Source organism: Parastagonospora nodorum (genome assembly GCF_000146915.1).
Source record: "Parastagonospora nodorum SN15 chromosome Unknown scaffold_35, whole genome shotgun sequence".
NCBI lineage: Eukaryota > Fungi > Ascomycota > Dothideomycetes > Pleosporales > Phaeosphaeriaceae > Parastagonospora > Parastagonospora nodorum.
In genome coordinates, this window is record NW_001884583.1 from 293611 (window position 1) to 312010 (window position 18400).

The 18400-nt window shown below is 50.7% G+C and overlaps 9 protein-coding genes across 9 annotated transcripts; 4 read left to right on the top strand and 5 right to left on the bottom strand.

Moving 5' to 3' along the window:
* Positions 1-12: 12 nt before the first annotated feature.
* On the top strand, positions 13-1884 carry SNOG_15089 (hypothetical protein; the record flags this gene model as incomplete). Its single annotated transcript, XM_001805200.1, has 4 exons — positions 13-218; positions 409-1078; positions 1127-1457; positions 1802-1884. 4 exons carry the CDS (start codon positions 13-15, stop codon positions 1882-1884), a joined length of 1290 nt encoding a protein of 429 aa, XP_001805252.1.
* Positions 1885-3258: 1374 nt separating this feature from the next.
* On the bottom strand, positions 3259-5958 carry SNOG_15090 (hypothetical protein; the record flags this gene model as incomplete). The annotated part of the gene is made up of 7 exons (XM_001805201.1): positions 3259-3597; positions 3652-3941; positions 3992-4169; positions 4223-4486; positions 4536-4802; positions 4871-5548; positions 5620-5958. The coding sequence occupies 7 exons, from the start codon at positions 5956-5958 to the stop codon at positions 3259-3261; spliced, it is 2355 nt and encodes a 784-aa protein (XP_001805253.1).
* A 1013-nt stretch (positions 5959-6971) lies between these two features.
* On the top strand, positions 6972-7297 carry SNOG_15091 (hypothetical protein; the record flags this gene model as incomplete). Its single annotated transcript, XM_001805202.1, has 2 exons — positions 6972-6992; positions 7112-7297. The coding sequence occupies 2 exons, from the start codon at positions 6972-6974 to the stop codon at positions 7295-7297; spliced, it is 207 nt and encodes a 68-aa protein (XP_001805254.1).
* Positions 7298-7540: 243 nt separating this feature from the next.
* SNOG_20171 (hypothetical protein) lies at positions 7541-8227 on the top strand (the record flags this gene model as incomplete). The annotated part of the gene is made up of 1 exon (XM_001805203.1): positions 7541-8227. The coding sequence occupies one exon, from the start codon at positions 7541-7543 to the stop codon at positions 8225-8227; it is 687 nt and encodes a 228-aa protein (XP_001805255.1).
* On the bottom strand, positions 7895-8730 carry SNOG_15092 (hypothetical protein; the record flags this gene model as incomplete). The annotated part of the gene is made up of 2 exons (XM_001805204.1): positions 7895-8194; positions 8455-8730. 2 exons carry the CDS (start codon positions 8728-8730, stop codon positions 7895-7897), a joined length of 576 nt encoding a protein of 191 aa, XP_001805256.1.
* A 930-nt stretch (positions 8731-9660) lies between these two features.
* Positions 9661-10932, bottom strand: SNOG_15093 (hypothetical protein; the record flags this gene model as incomplete). Its single annotated transcript, XM_001805205.1, has 5 exons — positions 9661-9710; positions 9734-9940; positions 10006-10442; positions 10520-10737; positions 10786-10932. The coding sequence occupies 5 exons, from the start codon at positions 10930-10932 to the stop codon at positions 9661-9663; spliced, it is 1059 nt and encodes a 352-aa protein (XP_001805257.1).
* Positions 10933-12268: 1336 nt separating this feature from the next.
* On the bottom strand, positions 12269-16156 carry SNOG_15094 (hypothetical protein; the record flags this gene model as incomplete). Its single annotated transcript, XM_001805206.1, has 1 exon — positions 12269-16156. One exon carries the CDS (start codon positions 16154-16156, stop codon positions 12269-12271), a length of 3888 nt encoding a protein of 1295 aa, XP_001805258.1.
* Positions 16157-16760: 604 nt separating this feature from the next.
* SNOG_15095 (hypothetical protein) lies at positions 16761-17779 on the bottom strand (the record flags this gene model as incomplete). Its single annotated transcript, XM_001805207.1, has 5 exons — positions 16761-16827; positions 16978-16994; positions 17165-17199; positions 17408-17546; positions 17705-17779. The coding sequence occupies 5 exons, from the start codon at positions 17777-17779 to the stop codon at positions 16761-16763; spliced, it is 333 nt and encodes a 110-aa protein (XP_001805259.1).
* A 131-nt stretch (positions 17780-17910) lies between these two features.
* Positions 17911-18322, top strand: SNOG_15096 (hypothetical protein; the record flags this gene model as incomplete). Its single annotated transcript, XM_001805208.1, has 3 exons — positions 17911-18088; positions 18134-18240; positions 18296-18322. 3 exons carry the CDS (start codon positions 17911-17913, stop codon positions 18320-18322), a joined length of 312 nt encoding a protein of 103 aa, XP_001805260.1.
* Positions 18323-18400: the final 78 nt, after the last annotated feature.

Sequence of the window (18400 nt, forward strand, 5' to 3'; positions counted from 1 at the left end):
TTCGTCGCTAGCATGACGGCAGGCGCGCACGAGAACTTCCGGTACACGAGGACGTTGATAATCGAGGATGTGCGGCTTCCCGCAGAGCCTCATGTCCCTAGTGCAGTAGCGTGGATCAGTGAAGATGATTCGATGGAGCAGTGTACACCGGAAGAACGAGATGATTGCTTATACTCGCTCATCAAGCACTTGCCTGATGGCGCATTACGTCGCTTCTCGTAGGTCCCAAGCGAAGCCAAAACCTGCAGGCTTCTAATCACCTCCAGCTTCGTGTCGACTCGACCAATCCCGGAGCAAGCGGCGAAGCACTTGGCTGAGCACCAGACGTCCATTTCAGATTACCGTGTGCCGTACACAAAAAGCTTACGCGAAAACCATAGCGCCATCGCCAAGCTCCCATGTTTATAGCACAGAGTGGAACGAGACACAGGAGCACTTGCAACTACCGTCGATATCCAGCGGTCGGGCGCTTTCTCTCAGAATCACCGTAGATGATGGGCAAACTTGGCCAGACTTGGAGATCGCCTCGGGCAACGCTCGTCCGAAGAGCATGGTCAAGGAGCTTCGCTTACTACATGTCTCTGCGTGGAACCTTTTCCGACCATTATCTTCTCTGTACAACTTGTCTCAGTTGACACATCTGAGTCTGTTGGGCTCTTATGGCACTGCGTTTCTCGAGGCTTTTGAAGAAGCCTTCGTCAGAGGTCAAATTGACGTGCAACTTCCGCTCCAACATATAGCTGTGGAATACCAAGACAGCGAACAGGTTGACATTCTCGAGTATGATGCTAGCCTTGTACGCATCTACCGAGCTTGTAAAACGGTCAAGTCCTTACACGTTTGGTGGGAATCTAACGTCCCCGAAGAACGACCGGAAAGGATATTGAAGCTGCTAAAGAATTCAGCAGGAGCGCTGGAGCTTTTGAGTCTCTCACATTGGGGACGTAGTGAGACGCTTAGACATGAGGAGTTTGACGAGATTTGTAACGCTTGTCCCGGCGTACGACAACTCGCTATTGAAATAGCTGAGAATGTACTCGGTCCCATTATCGAAGGCGGGTGCTACCGAGACTTTCTGGTACAACAACATGTCTAAATCTACATACACGGAGCTGACTTTCAAAAGGCCTCAATCAAGAAGCTGAGAGAGTTACGCTTCATTCATCTCCGTCTACCCTACTCCCACCACATCGGCAAAGACGAACATGGCCAGTGGTCCCTTGACATCCTCGTCGCCCAAATGAAGCAGTTTGCCAACAGGCTCTTTGGCGAATTGCACGTCGCAGGCTGCTGTCCGCTACTCGAGGGTCTGGTCATTGGCCATATGGTGGAAGTCCGGCCAGGAATCGGGAGCTGGAGTGTCCCCATCCCACAGTGCTGCTTTATACGCGAAATGGAGAACAATGGCAAAGACTGGAGAGTGTCAGTCGCTGTTCCTGTTTCTAGAGCGATGCTTCGTAAGTCCTTGCCGTATACAAATATTCTGGATCTGGATATGGCGATGGATTGTGTGGAGCCTTGGCATTGTTGGGCTGGCCATGCGATTGCGTAGTCGAGTGGTGGAGCGTGTAGGTCTTCGAAAGTGTAAGGGACGGATGGAGAACATCCTTCATCAAGACCGACTTAATTGGAGTATTAATCTCATGTCTATCTTAAAGGTTATAATCAAGCATACCCACGAAGACGACTTCCTTTACTTCGAGCTCTCAAACAGGGCTCGGGTATGGCCAAGATGAAGTTTATGTAGGTTGCATCGTGTTGCAACCAAACTCTTGGCGACGCTCATTGACACTTTCACAAGTCGGTGGCCAATATGAGGACTGCTGTATAATAGCGACGCTGATGTATTCCCCCGCGAAGACCTCGGGCTTTGCTCAAAACTAATGCTACCAGACATATGAACTCCATGCCGCAATAAAAAGGAAGGAATAGCCTAGTTCTACCTCTTCGTCTAACCTAAGAGCTGCCATGCGACTCAAAATCCGCTGGAAGGAACCATCCCGCACTTTGTTCCAGCACCGTTTGATAGCGCGCATTGCATCCATGATGCAAAATAGCATCCTGCCCATGAATCTCTCCACAATAGGGGCATTCCGGCGTCCGCAACTAGCTTCGCTTGCATAGTTGTTGTTGGTGAGAGAGACTGGAGAAGGAACCAACATATCCGGAAAGAACATGGACCATTCCATTGAGCTTAGCGGGAGAGACTTGAACAGGATGTAGTCTCCGTGGTGCTCGAGGGAAGTATGCTAAAAGCTCGTCAGTACGTGCTGATGGTTAGCGGATAAAGCATGCTTACTGTCGCGCGAACTGCTAGCGCGCCTCGTCATTGTCCTGCGCCATGCAGCGCTCAAACAAAAGAGCCAACATTACGGGTACATCGATATGAGCCCAGGGAGTCACGGCCAACAGCCCTGTTATTGATGATGGCGTCACAACTGTCGTCGATGATGGCAATCTCCTTAACTGCTTAGAATGTCTTTCGCGGGACCCTCTATAGCTGTGATCTTTACGGATGCGACGTAGTGGCTATGCGCGAGAAGCGTTGGAACGAGGTGGAGACCAAAGTTGCCTGAAGCGCCGATGATAAGTACCCTTATGTTTATAAAGCGAACGCAATGCGAAAGAATAATGGTGAGGTGAGTAACTAGAGACTGTCGGCAAGATTGCAGCAAGTTATACATCCTGAGCTGGGCTGGTGCTGATGCAGGCGTTTAGCCCTCAGCTCCGTCAGCTCCGTCGGCTCCGCAGCAGCCTTAACCACCACCACCATCACAAGTACCTATATGCTACGGGCCGTTGCAGCGCTTTGTTTTCTCTGCTTCCAACGACATACTAGCAACCGCAGTTCCTACCTACACTCGCCGAGCCGGATTGATCGTCTTCCCCCGCGCTTGCCCGAGAGCTGTGTCGCAGATACACACCTACTAGTCGACACCGTGATGATCTTTGGTGTTCGACGCTCGCCGTGGTTTGACGCGAGGTGGCACCTTGGCTATGCAATGGATCAGTCACGCATCTGTGCTCCATTTAATGTATGAAATCAGAGGACGGTTTCTCGAGAGATCATAGGGCAACTAGGCGCCTTTTCGCCAGAAGAGCATCACGCAGCGGCTCTACAGCACCTGGACCAAATTCTCGAATTTAACGACATTCATACCATCGAGTCAGAGGTAGAGGTAAAGAAGCACTTGAAGTCTTTCTGTTCCTTCCTATGTAGCCCTAATGGTGGATATGTTTCTACTCAGCCGCAAACATCTACTCAGCCACAGGGCAGTGATCGTAATTGCCCGCGACGTTATTGCCCCACCACTGTGGGAACGGCTTCGCAGGTCCTCCCGCTCCAAACACGGCGAAACTCAGGATGAATAGACACGTCAGACTAGCGCCATCGAAAGCGCCAGCAATAAGGTACGAGTAGTCCTTGAAGATGCGTGGGCGGTAGTTGCGCAGGTAAAATTGGGTGTAAAATCCAACGATGGTCCAGCTGAGCAGTACGCAAGTCTGCGACTGGTTGTAGGGGATGTAGCCGGCATATTGGATGAATTGCGGGAAGTTGATCTCATTAACGTGGAATTTGCCGATCTTGGGGACAAACTGCAGTGATGTTAGCATGAGAGTCATGTCGCATTACTGGACCGATGTACGTACATGAGCAAAGATGCGGTGCGCGGCAACGATACCGGCACCGATGAGAAGACCAAATGGCACTATCGAATACGCTTGGCCTTGCTTGTAGAGGTAGGATGCAAGTGCCCAGGTCGTCGCGTTGGTGTTGTACGACTGGATCGTTGCACCACTCCAGGATGAGTCGCCGTTGCTGTCAGCGAGAAGCTTCTTATTGCCTGTGACGATCGAGGTCATGACCGCGTAGTTGATGAAGCCACCCAGGACAGTGCCGTAAATCTGTGTCATGAACATGACACGGGGAGGCACCTTGACTATGAAATGAATCAGACAAGCATCTGGAAGCGACAGGGATCAAACTTACGATACTCGCCCAGCTTGAGATCCATACTTAGCTGAAGGGCGCCGTTGATGACGTTGTGAGACCATGCGGCAAAGTACATGTTCCCAATCGGGCGACCGGGTAAGATCAAACCAGCGATGACCTTGGACAGGTTGTTTGTCGCGATTCCGTTTCCGAAGCGAGAGTATATGATGATACTCTTTGATGCCATTAGCAGATGCGGCCTTAGACAGTATACACGTAGAGACTTACAAAAGGTGCAATGATGGTTCCCATGCACAGCGCAATGATGTAGCCCCAGACTGGGAGAGTGATGTTCTCCTTGATAACGACAATGAGACCAAGTATGAAGCTGACGGCAAGCACAATCATGTACCACCACCAGGGTGCCTCTTTGTAGTGCTTATGCATGTGCGCGTGATGAGGGTCATCGAACTTTCCAGCTTTGGCGGCCTTGAACGCCCTGACCGTATCACCACCCCAGAAGAGAGCGATGTGCGCAATTAACGCGCCTATCTACAGGTTGTTAGAATTTGTGCATTGTAATCGACAACAAACAACTTACAGCGGCATTGGCCATGAACATGGCATACGCAAACGTTCCTGTCAGCCTCGGCAGACCATACTTTGCCAGAGCAGTCTTGTCAAGCACACCGTCGATGAAAACACTCGCGCTGGGATAACGCTTGCCGTCCTGGGTGAGGAGACGAGTAGACATGAACGGTAGTGACTTGGAGTCCCAAGCGTTGCCGTAGTAAATTGCAAGCATGACAATGAAGCATACGCCGAATCCGAAGGTTTGATGCAGCTGAAGCTTCAATGGTAGCGATGACTGGAAGGAAGTGATCTATCATGACGTTTGTGGTCAGCGTTGGTCCGGGGTGGAAATCATTTTCTTACATATTGCCAGTCTAAGGACAGCGTAAAGAGACCCAACCCCTCGTTGTTGGTCGCGCCGCCGAAAAGGTTCGTGAGAGTTGCGGCCTTCGATCCAGTCGCTTTCATAGCGGCCAAGCAGGGAATTGAGACGGAATTGAGCCATGGGAAGATGTACGCCGGGAAGAACTCGTAGGCGAACATGCACGAGAAAGCGATCCAAAACCAACGAATCGGCTTACTGTCCTTGACAGATTGCCAATGTAGACCTTGGAGCACCTTGACGGTTGGCAGACTGCTCCAGTATACTGCATCAACATGCCACACGCAAATGGGTCGCAGAATTCCGCAAATACCGTAACCGAACAACCCAATTGAGATGGTGCTGAAAATGACAGTTACGGGACTGAGCTCCAAGCTGTAAAAGATCTCTTGCGCGGCAAAAACCTGGCTACTCGGTGCGGCAATCGAGGCTGAGGTCGCCGTGATCGCTGTGATAGCGTGCTCCTTCAAGTTCCAGTGCCCATGATTGAAAAACGATATGACCCGGATATAGAGCGGTGCGACACCCACTCCACCTCCAGCTCTCCACCGGGCTTCGAACTTTTCGCCGCGGGGCAAGAACTTGGCCCATGCATTTCCGAGGAAGTAGGCCATGAGAACAATGAAAGTACCTTGGATAGTGACCAAAGTGGGTTTGAACTAAGGTAAATATTAGCAAACGGGAGTCTGCGCCGAACGGGTGTTTGTACCTGGTAGATTTGGTACACAACAGCCTGAAACGCTGACAGTATAGTCGCGAGGAAGATGCTCCGGAACGTCAACGCTGGCTCAAGGTCGTCGCGCATCGGTAGCAAATGGGCAGCAGCATCAGCTCCAGTGATGATGATGTGATCTTCATCGTCGCGCTCAGCGCTATCGTACGAAGGCAAAGCTGGGGTGATCTCTGGCTCTAGTACGCCCTTCTTTTCGAGCTCTCCATCGTGGACTGCGAGTCGGTGTTTCTCCTCGGTAAAAGCATTGACAGCTTCGTGGGTGGGAACAACGGTAGTTTTACCCTCGATGCCAGGCGCACCGAGGATGAGACCATCGCCCATGGGATTTGCGGCCATGAGTAGCGTTGTCGTGGTATATCGTCGCGAACGTTAACATGAAGGGGTAAGCCTCGTGGCTTATATATCTCATATAGAATGGTGATCATGCGAGCACGCTATCGACACAGGCGCTGATGTGATAGCGAATTGCGGCGCGGGTGCACGAACTGGCAAACGTAGATAAGGGTCCTGTGACAAGCAGCGAATCGAGTGAATCGCCTAATTGCGAAAGGGAAGGTGTCGCACCGCAGGATTCCATCGGCTGTGAAATAAGCCCAGTGGAATATCTGCGCAACCGTGTTGGTGGACGAATTTTGAAGCTAAGCATGGATCCTACCATGCAATAGAACCTAGATTTGGAGATACTGGCGTGTGGGGATGTTCGAGAAGCACGGAAGATCTAGGTGTGGAGGTATTTCGGTCCTAATTCGTGTTTTCGAGCGACGCCGAGATCACCGAAAGATTCTTTCAACGCCAGCGAGCAAGTCGAAGATGCGATTCACGCGTTTCAATATGTTCATCAGCGAAACTTTCGAAGACATCGCTAGCGGTGGATGCGTAAAATGCGGGGTATGTAGTCAATCGTAGGCTTTTGGGAAGGCTATACCAGCGGGTGCCATCAAACGTTGCCTCCCAATCAATCGCGGCCGCGGTGCGACCGCGCAGTTGGTCCTCCATCTCGAACTACCGAATACCTGATACGCGGTTGATATCAAGCACGCGATAAGAAGCGTTGCCAAGCGTCGGCCGGACTTCTTGGTCGAGCTTAATCCTCCCAAGAAAGAACGGATGAGGCCACCCGTGGACCAATGAACGACCCATCGCGTGGACGACCTGAGAGGGTCAGACCTCTTCCTTCGAATAGCGCAGATGCCGTCACGGCGACAGCAATGTCGTGATTCTGGTGGAAAGGGGCCTCTCCGACCGATGTTGGGTGGCCATATCGGCATGGACGATCCGTGGTCAGATGGCTCGCGTCGGCTGCACTGTCAATTTCAGACATGTGCCCGAACCAAACGCCTTGCCCAACCATGTCCTCGTATCGCGCCATTGTAAGACTAACTTGGTAACCATCTCCTTCGAGCAAGAACAGATAAGCTGCCGTGGTCCTGGACTCTTCTGCCCCCGGACGCGCTCCCTTTCCGATCCTTCGCTATTTGGCTTGTAGTAGATCGAATGGGATAGCGATATTGCGGCGCAACAGTGCGAGCACTTTTTGGGTCGTGCGAATGGTCGAGACGTGTTGGATGACGATGCGCGCCACGTTGTCCTGGCCCCTCACAACATCTCGGACGGTGCCAATCTCTGCACACGTGATGTTGTCGACAGCCAACCAAACGTGGATTCCGTCGTTTGAGGAAAACCGAATGAAGAAGTCCAGAGATGTGTTGAAGCAAAAAGACGTTACGACGTGTTCGTTGAGGGGAGATGAGTCTTATTTACACAACAAGTCGCTTACATGGCAGATGACAGGCCCACCAGACCACGAACAGCTAGACTAGGCAGCAGCCATAATATCCTACTAGGTCCAGCGCACTTCACTCCATCCTACAAAACAGGACTGGCCTTCATCATCGTTCCTAACGTAATCGATGCAGCCATGAGCACCTTCCATCGATTCCCTCTTCTCCCAACGGAGCTACGTCTCCAGATCTGGGAAGCGACCATCGAACCACGAACTGTCATGGTCTGCTTCTCATACAAGCCCAAGACAAACGATTACCTTCTCTACCCACGACTGCAGACATGCACCCCTGTCCCCGCACCGTTGCAGACCTCACAAGAAGCACGCAGTCATCTGAAAGGCTTCTACCAACAACTCTACAGCGAACAGCCCGTAGAACTTGAATTCCCAATCGAGAGATTTGATCAAACTATTGAATTGCCGCGGCGATACGTCTGGTTCATTCCAGCCATCGACATTGTAGACATTGGAGAAAACCAGCTTGAGCGCCTACGGCAAGCTGCGCCTTTGGTCCAAAGACTGGAGGTTGAGCGGCTGGAGCGGGACACGTACTGGCTCTGGCTTGAAGCTGAAACAGAGTTCCCTCATTATCACAGCCTCAAAGAAATGAGAGTCGTTACCAAGTGCGATTTTAGTGCTTATGTTAAGGAAGACAGTCTGGGGCGGCGGTGGCCTTGTGCGAAGGAGGGGGTCATTCTCATCGATGCGAACGGGAAGCTCAAGCCTATCACTCTCATGGCGTTGGTCAATGGGAAGGTTCCGGATGAACGAGTGGGGGAACCAGAATTTCTGGTAGGACATCGACACATGCATGATAGCTGATGGTGAGCTGCAATGTTTCATTTATTCAACTGCTTACAAACCCCCCTCTTACAACCTTCACACAGCCAACTCTTGTGTGGCTTAGTTGTCTTCTCCTTATAAACTGGTCGCTCCATCCGAACACCTTTCCACATCTTGATTCTGTACGACACCCGATCGACATAAGAATATTTATCAATCTGCAACCTGCCTAGTTGCTCAAACTTCTCGCACCGCTGGCTGTATACAATAGCGTTATACCCGTCATTTGGATATTGCCGGATTAATGTCGCAATCTTTCCGCTGATCCAGACACCGCCTGAGCAGCCTTTGTTGTCGCAAGTGAAGCGTCCGAAAATGTTTGTCGGAAACGAGCGCGTGGCGCCTTCACCGTTTTCGTTGTTGTGAAATCGAGCTGTGATGGAGTGTTCGCTGAGAACTGCCGCGACGTTTTCATGTAGAGATAGGTACATTCTCGAGCAGGGCGGAGGTGGCTTTGGCTTGAAGGCTTTCTTCTTGCCCATCTTTGACGATGCTCTTACTGGTAATTTGGAGGTTGGAGTAAATATGGGAATGATTTGGAGCGAGTTAAGGATTTCTTGACGACGTGAAGAGGGAGACAAGCAGCAGCCATGCTCAATGCAATGCTGCCTACCAGAGCATCGACTTGTCTATACTACTGGTCGCATATCTACCCCACGCGACCTGTTGGCGGTTAGGAAGAAACTCGAACCACCCAACAGCACATTGACGGCATCGACTTGGGTCAAGCGCGCGCTGTTGGTACACATGTATGGTTATGAACGCATCCGCGCTGTTGAGACGCGGGGTGTGGTGTTACAATATGCATACCCCGCCTATCCGCATCGTTGCCATCACCTTGGTACACAGCATACCACCCGAACCGCATATGAGATCTAGGGTGGGAGAACGCATCTCTCCCTCTCATTGTCTGTACATGTGTACCATCCGGACTGGCTTTCGGTATTCGCACTAATGCCGCTGTCGTCACTCCAGAAATATCAAATACCTGGATCTCAATGTAGTTCGCAGCTATCAGTCATGCTTCGAGTGATTGTCGTGTGCGATCTAATATGCGCTCATCCTTAGGGTAATCATACTCACACTTCAACACACAGTCTCGACCTTCAAGTCACTTTGGATCTTGATTTGTGCCACCCGTAAAAATTGAAGAGAGCTGATCAGCACTTGCAAGTCTTATTCATGACCTAGCACTATTGGGGAATTCCTTTTCGTGTGTAATGACGGCCGACGACTAATTGCGATTGAGCCTCGATCGTGACGCTATGCTGCGGCATGACTCGTGCCTGCTTTTCACATGCGCGAAGTAGCTTAATAGTCTCTGGGAGCGTATCAACAAGTTTATAAAGAAGCTTAAATATGTTCAGTACTGCGACATGTATTGGCTGCTTTTGCAAAGTTTCTGAATGTATTCATGCCATCTCTTGACTTTCCTCGTCAGATAAAGCCGGACAAGTGTACCCTAGTAAGTATAACATAGCGTACCGCCCTCGGTATTCAGCAGATCCTTGATTGTGGCGTTGCCCGCCAGCGGGCCGATGTTGACCTCAAAGTCCAGAGTGACGTTCTTCCCACTATAGTCAAAAGGTTTGATAGGCCCACCCACTTCATTCAGTCGTGCTGTCAAGTCTTTTTGTTGCCATTGCCAAAAGATACGGTCAATGTTGCCATGATGACAGTAAAAGAGCGGATCTGTGTACGTCAGCGCGTTCGTGCATGGAGTGGTACAGCAAGTCCGCTATACTCGAGTCACTCACCACCTGGACTCTCTTCAGCATCCGCCATAGTTCCTTGAATACCACCAACACCATAGTGACCGCTTGAATGGATGCTAGACAGACGAGGCTTAGGCCAATTCTCCACGGTTTTTGCGAAGCTGAAGTAGTCTGGCTGAGCCAAGGCTTCCTCAACTAACTTCGGTGCTGCCAACCGGTTGATGATCCATGGCATAAAGTCTCGCACCAGGCAGTGTGGCGTAGGCAAGTTCAGCATAAAATTTGGAGGCGCAAATGGGCCATTCATGACGCATCCACCGCCAGTATTCCCAGTTAAATTCTGAGGGTTCATTTCGGGTGGAGCTACCTTTGGGTATCCATTGCCACCAAAGCCAGTGTCGGGGTTGAAAATGGCAGAGTCGAAAATGCGGGCGGAAGTTTCATTAAGAGGCTCTGCATCCAATGACCAGTCCCAGTATCTACAAAACAGTTTGGAAAACCTTGTTTGGCACAATTAACTCGAATGGATGTGCTTCCATTGCAACAATCGACTTACGGTTGACCAAGAGTCCATCCGCATTCATCTTTCAGTGCCTTTTCATATGTCGCAAGGAAATAACGGTGCCAGAGTAAAAATTGTCCCACTATGTGGATATAGGGTGTCTGTTCCTTATGCACAGCTTGAAACTCATCGAAGCGATTTACCGTACCATTTAGGGGGGACCCGGCTTTGACGCGCGTCAGGCACAAAACCGCCTCAGTGTAAGATTTCCTCTGGGTCTCAGATAGCTGTCTCCTACAATTCCAGAATTAGTGACCCACCCATTGAGGACATTTATGATAGACTTGCCATTCCATCCTCTTGGGAGGATTTGTGCATGTACCCGACCCATTGGTTGGGGGCACAGCTGCGGCCGCTGACCATTGCGCCAAGCAGAGGCAGACAGGAAGGAGCTTGAGCACAAGCATGTTGTTTGCACAGATTTTACAAGGCGGAAGAAAACAAAAAATTGGCGTGGTGTAGTTCAACGACACTGCTATGCTGAAGAGCACCGACCGTCCACAACGCACAGAGGCAGTTTATGCTGTCTGAAGGAGGAACCACGACGCCTTTTTACACGAGGCTGCACGGGCTAGATAGCTCCCAAGTTATTCGCCGGTCTTAACTAGTTGTTACTCGATCTCGCGCTTGCGTCGAGCGTAAGCTTACTATGTGGATATGGATCGCACCCAAGAAATGACTTGGCATCAATACGTCGCTGAAATTTCATCGCAACGCGTATGTGCATAGATTCCGCTCGCTTTGGATGCGATTCTGCCACGGGACACTCTCGCTCCCATCAGGTTTGGGTCGTAGCCCGTTGGTTAGGTCTTTCGCTCCTGTTGCTTCTGCTCGTGGACAAGTCTTCGGTTGGATGTTTCGATGTGGTGCAACCCTTCCTTGCATCCTGCAACTCTGCATCTTGATCCCAATTTGGTCTTGACCGGTGGGCCCAATCGCTCTTGCCCGCAAACCACCGAGGACAATATATCAAGTGCTGATTAAAGGGCACGCATAGTCAGCGCTACGGTCTTGCATTATCGTAATTTTCTTGAAGCGCGCCAACTCCCACATACAGTACGACATTGCTAGCTGCTAAATCGTTGCCGTGTCGATATGGTTTCTTCGCTAGCTAACAGGGATGTTGAATTACTTAGCCACGTCTATCCCAGCTAGGTTTCAGGGTGTTTGGTGGGAGGCTCATGATTCGCGATCCTCAAGAACATCGGCTGGTAGATACTAAGCATGGAAAGAAGTTCTTGAAGTCCAGCCTTCCGTATGGCAAAGTCTTGTTGATCAGTCTCAATCTGTAATATATCGGAGATGCTCGAACAGAACGTACATAGCGACAAATATAACTTCCCCTTTTGTGTCAGAAAAAAAAAGGCCAATCGTCGGTTCTTGACTGCAGAAAATTCTCGGAAGTGCCCAGAAACTGCAGGCTGTATCTGTTCAGCTGTAGATGCGATCTGCGAATCTTGGAATGGAGGAGGGGTATGGGTGTGCACGCGTGGCTGCGGACCCGGTGGCTCTTTATCCCCGGTTCATCTCATTAGGCTCTTTCTGGACGATAATATCGCCTCACCAGCCTGTCATAGGTCAGCCTGCGCCTTAAGCAGATGTCAAGGTAGCTGTCACTAGGAGTTTTGAGCTACTATCATGATGCGATCAGAACAGGAAACCATTCACTACCGCAATAGCATGATCGAACTTGAAATAATAATTGGTATTAGTCTACAAGTTAGCGTAAAACTTTTGGTATGTCTATGAAAGGCTTTGTGCCTCACACATCTTTTTGTACAAAGCTCCATCTCCGTTCAACAGTTCCGCATGCGTTCCTTGCTCCACAATTCTTCCACCGTAAAATACGCAAATCATGTCGGCATCCTTAATTGTCGACAGCCGATGCGCCACAGCAAACGTGATGCGATCTCCTTCTTTCGCAGCTTCGGACAGTGCATTTTGCACGATCTTTTCGCTTTCCGTGTCGAGCGCGCTCGTGGCTTCGTCAAGCAAAAGTATGCGTGGATTGCGAATGAGTGCTCGCGCAATGGCAACGCGTTGGCGTTGACCACCCGAAAGCTGGGTTCCGTTTGGTCCAGCGGCTGTGTTGATTCCTTCCGGGAGGGACGAGACAAATTCCCATGCATTCGCCGCACGCAACGCCTGTTCTATATCCGCATCCGAAACCTCAAGTATCGTACTCGAGTCTGGGTTGTCAACACCCAGGGCGATGTTCTCGCGGATGGTTCCTTGGAAAAGTGTGGGTTCTTGCTGCACTAGTCCAACCTGACTTCGGTATTTGCGTGGGTTCAGGGTCGTCAGATCGTCGCCACCGACAAGAATTTGACCGCCTGTAGGATCGTAGAAGCGCTCGAGCATTGCGATGATGGTCGACTTGCCGCAGCCCGAAGCGCCGACAAGCGCGATGAACTTGCCCTTTGCAGCTTCCAGGTCGATACCCTTTAGGACGGGAGCGTGGGGGCGAAGCGGGTAGGCGAACTGTGTACCACTCAATTGAATAGAGCCTCCAGACTTTGGTGCGTTGTCCTTGTTCTCTGGTGTTTCTTGAACCACTGGTTGAAGTTGTCGCAACCAGAAGATGGCGTTCGCACCATTCCTGCCCTTCGTAATACTAGTGGAGAAGCCGAAAATTTGTGCCGTTGACTGTGCGCAGAAGAAAACGGACATGTACGATACGAAGAACTCAAATAGGGTGATCTCTCCAGCGGCGACTAGACGAGTTCCATACCAGAAACCTAGCGCCTGGAACCAGTATTCAGACGCCTGCGTGAGAGCGAACCACACCATCACGTGGAGGAGCGGCTTCAATGCGCCATTCACGGCGTGATTGAGCTCGTAGTTGTACCGATCCAAGATGGAGTTTTCGATGCCCAAAGAGGATACTGTCCGGATGGCGGTTGTCGATTCAGATGCAATAGCTGAGCTGGTTGCAAGGCGCTTCGCAATCATTCGGTCAAGGCGGCCGTCTAGACGCATCTTGATGTATCCACAACCAAGTAGAGCGGGTATGCCAGCAAGGACAATAACTAGGCCAAGTTTCCAGGCGTACACGATTCCAAGGATAGAGCAAGCTGCGATACTGAAAGTGGCAATGAGAATGAACCCGACATTGAAGCCCATGAGTTCAAAGACGGCTTGAGGATAGGCATCAATGCGACTTGCCAAAGCACCAATGTTGTTCTCAGGGCGGTCAAAGTACTCGAGATCTTGGCGAAGGATATCGTTGAAGATCTGCTTTCGGAGGTTATGCGCCAGTGTCTGAGCCAGGGTGTTCGTTCCCCATCCCATGACGTAGTATCCGAAGAGGGCTGCACCAGCTAATGCAACAAACATAGCGGAGAAGAAGTCACCAAGATCAGTCATCTCGTCAAGGGGCAGTGTGAAAACTTGGACCATGTTCGCCATGAGTATGGCCTGACCAGGAAACAACCCAGCAGACAGTATGCATCCACTCACCAGCGCGAGGTATGCCCATTTCAGGTCAGGGTTTTCGACCACCAGGCGCCAGATAACTGCCAGTAGTCCGAGCTGTTCGGTGTTCTGTTCATTGTACCGGTCGCTCCCAGCATGTAGTTCATTGTTTGCCGGGTCGGCCGTGGCATGCCTGGTCAACGATTTGCTGGCTTTTAGTTCGTGGGTACCCTCGTCGAAACTTGACTTTCCAATCTCGCTGCCCTCTGGTGTAGACTCATTGGTTACAGTGAGCTGTTGAATGGTTACCAAACGCGAATAAGTACCGCTCATCGCGATCAAGCTCTCGTGCGTGCCCTGTTCGACAATCTTTCCTTTAGACATGACGACAATCTTGTCAGCATTGCGAATAGTCGCGAGTTTATGTGCGATGACGATGGTTGTTCGACCAGCGGAAGCTCGGTCCAAAGCCTGCTGAACAATTCCTTCGGCATATGGGTCAAGAGCGCTGGTCGCTTCATCCAGCAACAGGACCTTGGGATTAGAAACCAGACTCCGCGCAATAGCAATTCGCTGTTTCTGGCCGCCTGAGAGGAGACCTCCACGCTGGCCGATTTCGGTGTCGTAGCCGTTCGGCAGCTGAGAAATGAAGTCGTCCGCGTACGCAATCTTAGCCGCTTCCACTACATGGCTCATTTGTTCTTCTCTTGGAGCCTTCTCAAGGTCCGTGCCGACGAGTCCGTGTGCGATATTGTCAAAGACCGTTCCGCGGAAGAGCACTGGTTCTTGTTGGACCAGACGTATGTTCCTCCGGAGCCAAGAAAGATTCAGCGAGTCAATCGGCCGGCCGTCCAGCTTAATCGCCCCAGAAGTCGGGTTGTACCATCTTTCCAAAAGGCCAATGATTGTGCTCTTGCCAGATCCACTCTGGCCAACAAGTGCGGTGACTTTCCCGGCAGGTGCGTGAAGGGAGAAGTTGTCCAAGACTGTCACATTAGGTCGTGTTGGGTATGAGAACGAGATGCCCTCTATGGAAACGTCTCCAGTGAGTGATTCGGGTTGCTCGCCAGAGGCATCGAAAGGATCGATAGCAGTCTGTCGGTCGATGAGGATGAATAACTGGGCAGCAGCTGATGCGGCGCGAGTAAATTCGATCGAGTAGGGTGCAAGCTGAGTTATGCTGAGTGCAGCGATGACGACGGATAAGAGTACTGTGAAGACGTCTCCTGTCTCCGCAATTTCCCCATTAGCCAGCATGTGGATACCCCTCCAGAACGCCAATGCGTTGCCGAGATAGATGATGGTGTACTCGGCGGAGAAGAGGATACCAAAGAGCAGAGAGATTTTGTTTCCCCACCAATGCGCTTTGGCAAGGTACGAGTCGAACCTGTCAACGAGGCGGGATCTCATCTCAAACGAATGGACAGTGCGAACGCTGGAGAGGACACCCTCTGCAAAGGCATTTGCCATTGCATAGTATTCAAGGATTTTCGCTTCGTACCCTGCTTCAATAAATGCACAACCGATCATAACAGCGACAGTCAGGGGCGCGATAACGCAGATGATGAGCGTAAGCTTCCAGTTGGTGACGAAAGCGATGATAAAGGAGCTCAAGAACGCTGACAATCCCTGCACAGTGAGGCCCAGCTTCTCAGAGACACCTGCTTGGATGAGACGACCACTAGAGTAAGCCTGCGTTGCGATTGATCCACTGTTACCAAGATCATAGTAGGCGACTTCTTGGCCGAGGGCGGCTTTGAGATAGGCATGGCGTACGTTGCGGACTATCCGGTAGGCGCTATACGTGAGAAGAGAGTTGTATATGTATGCCATCACGAATCTACCCAGTCCGAGAAAGAAGAAGTAAAGCGCCAAGGTCTGGCCTGAGTCCCGGAAGTTGTCGGCGGCAGCTTGTCCAGAGCCAAAATCGGTAAACGCGGTGACAAATTGGCCGAATATTATGTTTTGTGCTGCGATACCAACGCCTGATGCTAGCGCAGCGAAGCTAGCGACGGCTATCATCGTGTACTCTAAGGGTCCGGCATATGTGAACACCCTCTGTAAAGCTATGTTAGTAACATTTGAGATCAACGTATCGAGGAAACGTGCCCAGTAAGCCTTCCACGCACTCATGGTGGGTTTTTCATCGTTTGATTGGGCGTCGTTGACGTCCAGCGCCAAAACAGCATCAAGCTTCTCGCCCTGTGAAGCACCCATCTTGGTTGTGGTGGTAAGAGGATGAACCTATTGGCTCTGAAAAGATCTGAAAACCAAGAAGTAGCCAAATTATGGGGCTAGGATCTTCCTACAACAACAACTGGCGTTTTGTGTGTTGTATGCGAAGGATATTCAAGGCAAGAATCGTCGATGCCATTGAAATGCGATCTGAAACCGCTGGAGGGATTGTGATACTCATCCTCAGATATATACTGAGGTCGAATCATGTAGTTTGAGAGAAGACGGTGTCATTGCCCAGACGATTGCTTGGCTTCAAACACCGTGGAGTCGAACGCTGCGCGGATCCGGACATCGTGAAAGCCCGCGGGTCCGGCCCACAAGGGGATCGCAGTCGGCCCTACCACCAAACATGCTCGTCGCATATTCAGGCAATTCTTTGTTGAATCTTCGAAGCACATACCGCAGAATGAATTGTGAAACACCTCAGGCAACAGATGCTGCTATAGCCGCAGTGATTCATTCTGGCTTGGCGCCTTCGAACAGCTATGGCATCCACACGCAAGCACGAAACGTTCACCAACATGGTCCATGAGACACAGGGATATTTTCGCTATAGGATTCCGACCTATACCACGGTGGGGTTCTAGATCTTCGCGCATCCGTTTGCGACGATCTCACCGGACGCAACCTCGGGTGACTCCCTCGTGATTCTGTGGGTTGTTACTAGCTCGCATCGCATGTAGTATTTGCCGTATGTGCGGTGCGTCTGTGGAACTGCAGATTCGGGGTGGCAAGAAAAGGACGAAGAAGCTTTCCACATTTTCCTCTCGCACGCCAAATGATGATTGCTCTCCACATACAACTCGTCACGAAGGACCTGGCTCAAAATAGTGGCGTCCACGTTCCATTACCCAGGAGCGTGAGTAAATCAACCCTCTTAGAGCAGAAGATATTGATCTAGTGCTTGCATCATACATTAGTTCTAGGACAACTGAGGTGTTCTGGCTGACATGGACTAGATGTATGAGCACATTTCCTTCCACGCACCGATGGCGAGAGACTAGATATCGGACAAATGGAAACTGTTTACAATATTTGCTGCATACTCCATCTTTGCATTCTGTGTGCCTGTCACTTGGTGGAAAAGAACACCGAACAGCGGTTAAACACGGGTCGTATTATGGCATCACCAAGTAGCCACCTATAACACAAAACGCCGTCAGCGAACAACGCACAAATAACGCAACCATAAGCACAAAGGATCGATTCAATCATCGGATGGATACATACCTCTTGTGTGGGGGCTGCTTACTTCCAAAATGTGGGTTGGGCTAAAATTTGATGCCGTACCACGATAGCCCGTGTATGTGCTACTGCATGGCGTCGGACTGGCTTGCTGTTGGACCTCATCGTACGGCACGCGTCGATTCTGTTGCAGGTGGCATCTTTGTGATGTGTTAGAGTAGAGGATCATCCCTCCTGACAGGATAACAATACTACACCGTGATGTGACTAGTCAATGCGGTGTGAGAAGACTAGGTGGACCTAAAGTCCAGCCAACGGTCTGATTGACGAACACATGCTTACAATGAAGTTTTTGAGGAGCGTGGAGGTCAGTAGTCGAAGCCTCAATTGCGGAGATGTTCGCTCGATCAGAGACATTGTCCTTCGATTAATTCATCAATCTTGAAGATCTACGACATATAAAGCACGGCATTCAACCTCGTAGTCAAATAGCCAACGCTCTCATACACTTCATCTCAAACCCCTCAAACAATCCTCAGTCATCAACCATGTATACTTCAACAACTCTCTTCACGCTTATCCCCCTCCTGGCCAGCGGAGCCTTCGCTTACCAATGCACCGGGTCCGTCCTTCCGGTGGGCGGCAGTGTCGTGCTGCCAACGAACCAGGGTTACTGTTGTGGATCTACTGGACCTCTCGTGCTTAACGATTGCACAAACGCAGGACGTATGTGAATTGTACCTTCCCAATAAGCAATATTAACTGGCACAGAATCGGAGGTAGAGCAAGGTAGCCTCGCAGACTTCACTGCTCATTGCACCCGGACTGGCAAGAGTCCTGCGTGCTGCGCTGCGCTAAACGTCGCTGGCGTCCGCGTGGTGAGTACCTATATAATGGATCTTGCGTAGAGATTATATCACTAATCGTCAATAGGTCATTGGATGCAACAAGATCACTTAACTCGGCTAAGTACATGTCGTAAGGAAAGAAAGTTCTGTCTGTTGTATGGAGTTCCTCCGGGTTTCGGCTCAGGCCAGG